General features: G+C 49.6%; 1 protein-coding gene across 1 annotated transcript; it reads right to left on the bottom strand.

Annotated features, from left to right (window-relative positions):
- Positions 1–1,012: 1,012 nt before the first annotated feature.
- Positions 1,013–10,786, bottom strand: LOC103119220 (2'-5'-oligoadenylate synthase 1-like). The gene is made up of 6 exons (XM_007529481.3): positions 10,424–10,786; positions 8,382–8,679; positions 6,088–6,269; positions 3,405–3,634; positions 2,515–2,668; positions 1,013–1,480 (listed from the first exon to the last, which is right to left on the bottom strand). The coding sequence occupies exons 1-6, from the start codon at positions 10,601–10,603 to the stop codon at positions 1,439–1,441; spliced, it is 1,086 nt and encodes a 361-aa protein (XP_007529543.3). The 5' UTR covers positions 10,604–10,786; the 3' UTR covers positions 1,013–1,438.
- Between the last annotated feature and the right edge of the window lie 715 nt (positions 10,787–11,501).

The raw sequence follows: 11,501 nt of genomic DNA on the forward strand, positions 1-11,501 counted from the left end.
TGCCCTTCATCTTCTCCTTGGGCACCTTCTCACAGTCGCAGGGGAGGGGTAGACGCGTACATCTTGTGTGACAGAGCCTCAGACCCTGGCAGTGCTAAGGCTGTGACTGCAGAGTGAGAAGGATGAGGGTTCCTCTGACTGTCTGTCTTGTCCATGTGAGAATCAGGGTAAATTCTCTTGGGGACACTGAGGGCCAGAGGGAGGTGCAGAGTGCTCAGCCCAGAGCCTGTGGGTAGGTGTCGTGTCGAAGGATGAGCACACTCCTGTTCGGCTTGTGAGGGCTATGGGGGTTTCATAGAGGAAACACTATCTGCTGGTGCTGTTACCTTGGGACTGTGCCAGTGGGTGGAGCCCATGCTTTGCCATCTGGTTTACCAGCTGGGGCAGAGCTACTGTTACAAACACCTGGCAATGCACTGGTGTGCCTGTCCACCTCCTAGTGGCCAAGTGAGACCCACTCATTTCAAAATGCTGCCATCAGCACACCGCCCACATCCATGTGGACGCTGGGTGGGACCCTGTGTGTCTTCCTCTCACGGCACCTGTGGGTAGGGATCAGCTCTAGTGACCTGACTCTGCCAGGCAGGGCCCTTCCCACATGCGTCCTGGATAAACGCTCAGAGACAGAGACACAGGCTGAACTGTAGATGTTGGTGTTGACCTCAGGACTGTTTGTCACTGGAAACGGGGTTACCCTAAATGAGTTGGTGTGAAAGGGTTCTGCACACATGTAGACCCGCTTGATAGAGATTTGGGTCTGCTTTGTTCATGGCTATTTTTTGGGGGGGGGGAGAAACTCAGAACATTGTGTGACATATAAATGCTAATCAATTATTCAGCCAATTAATCAATCACACACACACACACATATATATACACACACACACACACACAGACATATATATATATATATATATATATATATATATATATATTATACAGCAGACTTTCTTTCTTTCTTTCTTTCTTTTGACAATGTGCTTGCCAATTCAGGCAAGAAACACTCCTCAAATGATGCTTGCTAGTCTTTTGTTTTATTGCTGATAATTGGACCATTGTGCTCCTGGCAGGTGCACAGAGGAAAGCCAGGGCTGGGAGCCCACGCTTTGTCTCTCCTGTTGCCTCTTGGAGACTAGGATTGGGGGAGGGGGCTGTGGGGGGACAATGTCTGTGCATGGAGGTGGGTATGTGATGGTGGGAAGGCAGAGGGCATCCTTGGTCCACAGGCTGCCTTCCCTTGTCTGGAAACGAGAGGACCCCCCTCCCCCGCCAACTCTAGTGCCCTTTCCCTAAGACCCACTGGCCTTCGGAGGATGGTGTGTGCCCAGTTCTCTTCTGCTGGGGCTGAACACATGCTAGGGATCCATCCAGGTATGGGCTGAGGCTCTGAGAGGATCCGCTTTGCTGCCCAGTGAGCAGACATTCCCTGTGAAGTAGGTCACATCTTCCTAGTCTTCCTCCCTCTCACTCTCCTGTTTGGCTGAAAGGGTGGAGAACGAAGTGACATCAGAAAGCATTTGTGGGGACACTGTCACATGCCCCCTCCCCTTGAGGAAGCACAAGCACATCTTTTGCAGAGGAGGTGGGGGGTATCTTGTCTGCATGGGGACCCTTCCTCGGGGTCCTCCCAGCCTCATCCTCACTTGCTTAATTCCTGTTCTGGGTCCTGTGGAGCACAAAGGCCAGGCCATCTCACCACTGCAGGTCAGCTCTGAGGACCCTGGGGCTTGGGCTCCCCAGGAGGGGGGCTGAAAGGAGCCTAGCCTGTGTCCCTGCTGCTCCTCCTCCTTCGTCCCCTCCCACAGGGCAGTGCCCTGCACCACAAGTATCCTGCACCCTGAGCTCCATCTCACTCTGCCTCCTGGGAACCCCAGGACCCCACCAGCACCCATTTCTTCCCTGGAAGCAGAGAGAGGTCAGTCCCCTCCTCTGTCCCCACTCAGCCATGTGACATGCCCTGGTCTCTCTCTGCTCTGTCCTCAGATAAGGGCTGGCTGTCCCGTGATGAAGGACCCCCAAGGTTCAGTCCCAGCCCTGCCCCCATGGCTGAGCCTCTCTGAGCAGGTGACCTCTGACCTCTGAGTCTCCTCTTCTCCATCAGACTCCCCAGAGGGTGTGTGAGGATTCAAGGAAGCTATGACCTTTAGATCCATGAGAAAAATATGACCATAAAATACTGTTTAAAGGCCAAGATCCAAGCCTGAGCCCATAGCAGACAGGAGCTCAGTGAGTAGCATTTGTGTCATCTGTTACTGCCCTGAAGGAGGGAGCCACTGGGGCGCTATCCAGTGAGTTCTGGACAAGGAGACACTAAGAATGAATGAAAACTAGGAATATTCTGAGAACCCCCAGAGGAGGCTGTGATGACTGTGCACAGAGTGAAAAGCTATACAGTCAGTGATGTCTAAGCTAAGCCCAAATGTCTCTAGGCTCCCGGCCCCCGACCCCCACTCTGAGACCCTCAATTCGATAGAGGGGAGGGGGCAGGATGCTGGGGGGAAGCAGAGGTCTCACCGGCACATTCCAGGCCTTCACAGGGGATCCATCTGAATTCCTACAGCAGGGGTAGCTCAGCCAGGTGTGGGCTTCTTCTGCCAGCCGCGCCCAGGCACACAGGTCCTCCCCAGCCACGTTTCCTGTGGGGTCAGCGGGGTCCAGGATCACAGGCCTGAAGGGAACACGCAGACGGACAGGTGAGAACCGGGATGTGTCTGGGGGGTCCAGATGCCCCTGGAGAGAGAGGCTCAACCCCACCAGGTGCGGGGGGGGGGGGGCAGCAGGCAGGTCCTGGGGTTTGTGCTCAGTCTCTTGCCCCTGGGATGAGGGGGGTGGGGACACCAGGAGAGTGAGCTGTGTGCCTGGGGTGACAGCCTGGGCAGACTCTTCCTTTGTGGCCTGACCTGGGGCAGCTCACTGGATTTCCCTTGGCTTCAGTTTCCCTTTCTACAATGTGGTGAGACGTGAACATGCCCACCTCAAAGGAGAGTATAGGGACACAGAGCTCATGGCTGCTTGGCAAAGCCACTGGATCATAAGGTTAATAATAAGGTTGGATACAGTGATAGCGAGTCCCCCTACTACCATTTCAATGGGTTCACCTCACAGAAAGCATTTGCTTGTTTTTAAATCTCTGGGAGCACCTGTATCGTTGCATACGTTGCCTTGAATTTCCATATAAGCTGTCACTTACCATCTCCAGATTTGCACACGTTGGCCCAGCACCCACCACCCAGGGCTGGGGGTGGTCGCTGAACTTGGGGGGCAGCAGTGAATGGACATTAGTGGGGATGCTCCCCTCCTACAGGGCCCAGGAGCACAGGGGTATTCGGGCTTCCCTGCTGAGGCGGTGTGTGTGTGTGTGTGTGTGTGTGTGTGTGTGTGTGTGTGTGTGTGTGGTGGAATACCTGGGTTTTTTGAGCTGTTTCTGCAGATACCCTCTGACAGTAGGGTTTTTTAAGTAATACTTTCTCCAGAAGATGCAGAGCTGCCTGTAATTCAGGATTAATTCCAAGACAGCCCGAAAGCCCTCTGCTGTGACAAAGTCTTTTCTCCCACCGCCTCGCTCCCACGTGTAGACTGTCAGGAGCTCCAGGGCATACTGAGCAGGCAGTGGCTTCTCAAGCTTCTCCTTACACTGAAGAGAGAATTCACAGTCAGAACTGGGGGTATGTTCCACATCAGGACCCCCCCCCACACACACACACACACGTCAGATCCAGGAAGGTTTTACTAGAGCAAGGACACACCCACCCACCCCTGTGGAGTCTGTGGTGGCTAAGAAGACAGAGTTGAGTAGTAGAGACAGAGATTATGTGGCCCACAAAGTCTAGAATGGTTGTTACCTAGTCCTTTATGGAAAAAAAAATCTGACTCAAGTTAAGAATGTAAGGGAGCAGGGTAGATAGCATAATGTTTATAAAAAGACTCTCATGCCTGAGACTCCAAAGTCCCAGGTTCAATTCCCCAACAACCATAAGCTAGAGCTGAGCAGTGCTCCGGGGGAGTAGGGGATGGGTGGCGTGAGGTCTAGTGGCTGATAGAATGCATGAATCACCATGCAAGAGGACCTGGGTTTAAACCCCAGGTCCCTACCTGAAGGGGGAAGGCTTCCCAATTAATGGAGCAGTGCTGCAGGTATCTTGCCTTTTCTTTCTTTCTGCTTCACCTTCTATCAAGAGAAAAATGAAAAAGTAAATGGCTACTAGGAGGGTGGAGCCATCACACAGGCTGTGAGCCCCAGTGATAATCATGGTGGCAGAAAAAAAAAAAACGAGACAGAAAGAAAGAGAGAGAAAGAAAGAGAGAGAGAGAGAAAGGAAGGAAGAAGGAAAATCTACGGCCATACCACCTTGAACATGCCTGATCTCATCTTATCTCGGAAGCTGAGAAAGAAAGAAAAGAAAAGCAAGTCCTAGACCCTGACCAGGCTCCACCATTGCCTGGTTTTGATCCAACATCAAAGACCCCTGGAGACTCATTTTCTCCTCTGGAAGGTGAATTGTAATAATAATAATACCACTGTTGGTAGGTGAAAACGATGAATATAACAATTTCCTGAGGGAGAACTCATAGTGTTAGTGAGAGCCAGCAGAAACAAACACTTATTTTTGGCAGAAGAAATTTAATCCAAAGCCTCACATAACTCCCCGCAAAATTTTCAAGTACAAAAACCAGCACACAAGGAAACAAGACAGCATAAGAGAGGTGAGCAACAGAGGTGAAAAATCATCAAAAACTCACAAAGTTTTTAAATATTATAGGGTTGAGTACAGACTAAAAGTCCCTAGGAACAGTATGTTAAAAATAATAAAGTAAGCACTTGAAACAGTAAGGAATTGGAATCCATAAAAAGCAATTTGGGGCACTTGAAACAGAACGATATAGAAATCCTACAACAAAAATTACAATCATTGTAATTAGTGACTTAACAATAAATTAGATGCAATAAAAGGGGAAAATTACTGAATCAGAAGGTAAACTAGTGAGCCAGAAGAATTCACTGGAAAAATAGCAGGGGGACAAAGAGATAGGAAGTACAGAGAAAAGTGTAGAGACATAGAAGAGAGGGTGAGAACATATAGTGTTAAATAACTGGCATTCCAGACTGCAGGGGAAGCAAGAGAGAGACAATATTTTAGGAGAATGTGTGAAAATTTCTAAAAGTAATGAATGATACCCACTGGCCGGTACTGCAAATAAAGGACCCAAAGAATCCCAAACATGGAAAACACAATGATGCCATCATGAAGACACCTCAGGTGAAAACTGAACAAAGTCAAAGACAAAGAGAAACATCTTAAATGCAGCCAGAGGAATAGATCAGATTCCCTACAAAGGAGCAGGATGACTGGGCCAGGGGAGTTAGGCAGACATGCACAGATGTGTTAAAACCAAGCACAGGGGAGTCCGGCTGTAGCACAGCGGGTTAAGCGCAGGTGGCGCAAAGCACAAGGACCGGCATAAGGATCCTGGTTCGAACCCCGGCTCCCCACCTGCAGGGCAGTTGCTTCACAGGCGGTGAAGCAGGTCTGCAGGTGTCTATCTTTCTCTCCTCCTCTCTGTCTTCCCCTTCTCTCTCCATTTCTCTCTGTCCTATCCAACAATGACAACAACAACAATAACTACAACAATAAAACAACAAGGGCAACAAAAGGGAATAAGTAAATAAAATAAATATTTTAAAAAAAAACCAAGCACAGAGCACAATGTCTGATTAAAAGTCATCTTGAATGTGGGGGTCCTTTGTGCCCCCCCCCCATGAATGTGTCCATAAGCAAATCCCTCACATGTGGCCTGTGCACCAGGAGCTGGCTGGTGTGAGCCTGGCAGGGGAGCCTGGTTTGGGCAGAATCACTGGCAGGAGAGTGATGCCACTTCCTGGGATGTGAGGGGTCAGCATGGAAGAGATCCCCACCCCCCACCCCTGTGCTCACACAGGCGGCCTCTCCTCCCTTCCTTCCTTTCCCTTGTCCTTCTCTGTCCCCTCACCTCCCTATTCCCATTGCTCCTCCCTGCTTTCTCCTATTTCTCTTCCTTCCTCTTTCATTTTCTCATCTTTGCCCCCTTCTCTTATCTGTGAGACCATACCTTCTGGAACCAGTGCTTCACCAGGCGGATGAGGCTCTTCAGCTTGGGTGTCCGCTGCTTCAGAAAGGCTCTCTGCAGCTCCGTGAAGCAGGGGGAGAACTCTCCCTCCCTCCCCAGCTTCTGAGACACCTGGATAAGCTGGACATAGACTTCAGGGTCAGGTCTGCCTCCCTTCCACTGACCTGCGAGGGGAAGTCCGTACCTTTATGAAGTCAGATCCAGGAACCTGCAGGTCACTGTGGGCAGCCTGGCTCCTGGCTGGGGGCTCAGTGGATTCCATTCCCAGCCCCCACTACCCGGCCATCCCTGGCAGCTCTCCTGGATGCTGTCTCAGCCTCCTGGCTGCTTCCTCCAGCCATCCTCACCCCAGCATCAGGGCCCTCCTACAACCTGATCACAGCAACTAGAATCAAATCTACTGTCCCCCTGGTGGCTGTGGGTGTCTGGTTCTCCCTGCCACCTCTCCCATCTCAGATTCACTGCTGTCTCAGGGCCTTTGCACCTGCTGTTTCCTCTTTCTGGAACCTCAGATGATCCCTGAGCTGCTCCTTCTCATCTTTTGGCCTCTGGACCTCAGGGCATGAATCTCAGGTCTCGACTCAGGGACTCCCACTTCCCTGAATCAACCTGTCTAAGCACCTCCTCTCCCATTGCTGTGACTCCACCACTTAGCTGCATCTCAGCAACTGCCCTTCTGTCTGTCCAGCACATCACAATGGCTCCAACACAGCCTGAGCAGGGCACCATGCATGGGGAGACCATGCTGGAGAGTGGAGGTTTCTTCCCTGCACACCACCTTTCGTCTCCATTCCACCCAATGAGCACCGTCCTCACACACAAGTCAGACCCTGCTTCTCCCAGGAATCCTTTCAGGAATCCTTGTGCTCAGACACAGGGCGACAGGTCACAGACTGCTCAGACCAGTGTCCAGGCTCCCTCCCCAGCCACTTCCTCTCTGTCCCCTCTGCTCCACACATCCTCAGGGCTGTCACTACATCCTGGTTCCTTCTAGAGTGTTCCTGGCTGCTCTCTCTGCCAGATGCCTTTCTTCCCCAGCTTTCCCCATTTCTGTTTTATAACTGTAACACGGGGCAAGCCCAACTGTTCTCATTCCCAGCACCTCTAGAGTTTCAGAATTTTCTCACAGGTCCCAGGGTAAGAGAAACCTGTAACAGTTCTTCTTCTTCTTTTTCTTTTTGGTTCCCTTTTGTTGCCCTTGTTGTTTTATTGTCTTTGTTGTTATTGCTGTCATTGTTGTTGGATAGGACAGAGAGAAATGGAGAGAGGAGGGGAAGAAAGAGAGGGGGAGAGAAAGATAGACACCTGCAGACCTGCTTCACCGCCTGTGAAGCCAACTACCTGCAGGTGGGGAGCCGGGGGCTCGAACCAGGATCCTTATGCCGGTCCTTGCACTTGGTGCCTCATGCACTTGACCCGCTGCGCCACCGCCAAGCTCCCTACAGTTTTTTTTTTAAGCTGTTCAGTCCACACAGCTTAGTATTCATAGTGCAGGGTCTAACAGACACCATTATATTTCCCTTGAAAATTTAAAATCTGAACTTCAGATTCCCCATGAGTTCACTGTGGTGCACAGGCTGGAAGCGTTTGTATTTGAACACTCACTATGTGTCAGGCCCCATGTAAGAGCATTGTGTAGGGCTAGGGAGACAGCATGGTTCTGCAAAAGACTCTTATGTCTGAGGCTTTGAAGTCCCAGCTTCAATCCCTAGCACCAGCATAAACCCGAGCTGAGGAGTGCTCTGGTCTCTTTCTCTGTACCTTTCTCTCTAGATCTCTTTCATGAAAAACAAACAGAATGAAGAAATATTTACTAAAAAAGAGCATAATGTAGGTGATTCCTTGAAGCATGAAGCAATAGAGTGAAGTAGGGCGTGTTTCCTCACGTGGGCACTGAGCCTAGTGAGTTGGCATCCATGCCTCCAGTCCCGCGTCCCTCCAGACAAGCTGAAGATTGTCCCCTGAAGAGGTAACTGATGTCTTGACTTTGTGCAGATCCACCCGCCCGGGTTCTAGAAAGCTGCCAATGCACACCCTCTGTGGTCAGGAGAACTGGGAAGGCAGACAGGGCTCCAGGAGGGAATGGTGTGTCCCCTCCTCCTGTGGGCTCGCTGTCTACTGTCTCCCCTGAGGCTGGGGAAGGCCACAGTGACTCTGAGGTCTCTGTACTTGGAGAGATACACTGTTTTCCCCAAACTCCTCACTGTGCAGCTATGAAAAGAGAGAAGCCCTGGAAACGGACACAGCTGGGACCCCATGTGTCTGGGGGTACTTACCCAGGACGTCAAAGGCAGGCAGGACATCAAACTCCACCTCCTTTGGGAGCCAGTTGTGCTCCCGAGATCTGAGCGAGAAGCTTAGAGCACGGGGGTTCTTGTGACTTGGATCCTGGTCCTCAAATTTCACATCAAACTTCCCCTCTCTATGATATGCTTTCAGCCGGCTCCTAATTTCTTTGATGACCTCTCCTCGTTGCTCAAACTGGTCCTCAAAACTTGTGAAGTTGTTGAGGAAGATGACCAGGTCAGCATCAGATCGGCCTCTGAGGGCCGTGCCTTTGCCTGAGGAGCCACCCTGGAACAGATAATGAGAAGGATGGCTCATAGTAATGGGGAAGAGCCTTTCTATGTAAAGAGACAGGAGCAGCTACTAACATTGCAAGTATCCCCATCTACCTTTCCCGTAAGGATTCGGATTTAGGGCCCTTGTTCCTAGTACCCACATCACAAAAGGGTAAACAGCTTCTCAGAGAGCTGAGGGATCAATGTAAAGATGCGGTTCAAACCCAGGCCACACTCCATTCCAGGGTTTGGGTCCTTTCCTCCCTGTCTTTACTAACTGATGTTATTTTATTGGCTCAAGGAAATGCTGGACATTTCATTTATTATTTGCAGTAAACTTGTCATTTATCATAGAGCTATCACTTATGTGTCACTCTTCAAGCTGGGTAACTGACACAGCCTTGGCACTGGTTCAGCACAGTGTGGGGCGAGGGATTTGCTCAAGGTATCAGTCACTGGGTGCTGTACTCTTCAACACCGCATATATAAAATTATCTTTATTGGATACAGACAGCCAGAAATTGAAAGGGAAGGGGGTGACAGAGAGAGACAAGAGAGACACCTGCTGCCCTACTTCACTACTTTTTTTATTTTATTTTATCTTTTTTTATTTATTTATTTATTTATTTTTTATTTAAGAAAGGATTAATGAACAAAACCATAGGGTAGGAGGGGTACAACTCCACACAATTCCCACCGCCCCATCTCCATATCCCACCCCCTCCCCCGATAGCTTTCCCATTCTCTATCCCTCTGGGAGCACGGACCCAGGGGTCGTTGAGGGTTGCAGAAGGTGGAAGGTCTGGCTTCTGTCTACGGCCATACCACCCTGAACACGCCCGATCTCGTCTGCTACTTCACTACTTGTGAAGCTTCCTCCTGCAGGTGGGGACCTAGGAGCTCAAACCCAGGTCCTTATGTACTGTAACATGTGCACTCAACCAAGTTCGCCACCATCTGGCCCTTTAAACATTTTTTTTTAAATTTTCTTTCTTTTTTTTAAAATATTTATTTAATTTATTTATTCCCTTTTGTTGTCCTTGTTTTTTTTTTATTGTTGTAGTTATTATTGTTGTTGTCGTTGTTGGATAGGACAGAGAGAAATGGAGAGAGAAGGGGAAGACAGAGAGGAGGAGAGAAAGATAGACACCTGCAGACCTGCTTCACCGCCTGTGAAGCGACTCCCCTGCAGGTGGGGAGCTGGGGTTCGAACCGGGATCCTTATGCTGGTCCTTGTGCTTTGTGCCACCTGTGCTTAACCCGCTGCGCTACAGCCCGACTCCCTTAAACATTGTTTTTAAGAATGCAGACTTGATTAAAGAATACTTCCTATGAGGTAGAGACAGTTTTATATGAGAGAAAGAGAGGAGAGAGATAGAGATAGATAGATGGATAGATAGATAGATAGATAGATAGATAGATAGATAGATAGATGTCAGAACACCACCCTAGCATATAAGGCACTGGGGATGGAACTGGGAGTCTCGGGCATGCAAATCTGGCTCTCTACCATGCTAGTTTCCTGGCCACCATACCTATATTCTTCACCAGTTCATGGTCACCAACTTTGTCACTAACATCAAACCTCACCCCAGAACCTCTTTCCAAAGCCATGGTTCCATTCTGGATGTGAACACACCAGAATCCACAGCTCCAAAGACCTATACTTCCACTTACCGCTCTTCTCTAGGGAATCTCTGGCCCATTCAGCCACGGGGCATGGCCCACTTCAGTCAGGCCAGCCTGGGCTCACTCACCTTGACAACTTTAGACACCTCCATGCGGTGGGGTTCATCCGTGAAACACCTCTCCTTCAGGAAACTGCTGACGATGTGGATTGCTTCTTTGACCTGCTTGCGGAAAGGTGTGTTCACCATGAGGTAGTCGTGGATGAACTTGTCCAGATCCCTAGCCGGGACGACATTGAGCTCTGCCATGTCGCTGGAGCAGGGGTGAAACCCTGTGATCTAGGAGCTGACTCCTGGGACCTGCCAAGTGCTGCTTCTCTCTCTCTCCACTGCCCAGTCTGGACTGTTCGCTTTCATTTCCTTGGGAAGCCAGAGCTGAAGGGAGGAGCAGATGCCTGGGCGGGGCTTCTTCGTAAGATAAGCACTTTATGGTCCCAGCACTGCCCTCCCAGCCTCTCCCCCGTCTGGTTCCACTTCTTCCTGTTATTTAACCACAGTCCTTTCCAGACCTTACTCTGCACTGGCTGCCCTTTAGCTCCCATGAGCACCTCAGCCTACAGGAAGTGTAGCTCCAAGGAGACTTATTTTGTTGTTTCCTTCCTTGTAATTTTTTTTGAGTTATTCGTGTGTGTGTGTGTGTGTGTGTGTGTGTGTGTGTGTGTGTGTGTGTGTGATTTAATAGTGATCAACAAGATTGTGAGATAAGAGGGGTACAATTCCTTTGTAATTTTTGACAATATTGTTTCATAGTCTCCTGTGATGCCTAGAACAAAGCACATATGACTCAAAAAGGAAAAAAGGTAGGGAAGAATACAGAATTTTCATAGATAAAAACCATCTGTGATGCTGAAACCAGAGGCAATCAATATACTTCTTTCAGCTGTTCTATTGATACTAGGCTAATATACACACAAGGCCTGTTTTCTTTTTTTTATTATATTTATTTATTTATTGGATAGAGACAATCAGAAAATAAGAGAAAAGGAGAAACAAGAAGAGAGATAAAGAGACACCTGCAGCCCTGCTTCACCACTCGCAAAGCTTTCCTCATGCTGGTGGGGACCAGGGGCTTGAACCTGGGTCCTTGCACATTGTAACATGGGCGCTCAACCAGGTGCACCACTACCCAGCACCAAGACCTGTTATC

The sequence above is a fragment of the Erinaceus europaeus genome, chromosome 6 (genome assembly GCF_950295315.1).
Source record: "Erinaceus europaeus chromosome 6, mEriEur2.1, whole genome shotgun sequence".
In the NCBI taxonomy this organism is placed as follows: Eukaryota; Metazoa; Chordata; class Mammalia; order Eulipotyphla; family Erinaceidae; genus Erinaceus; species Erinaceus europaeus.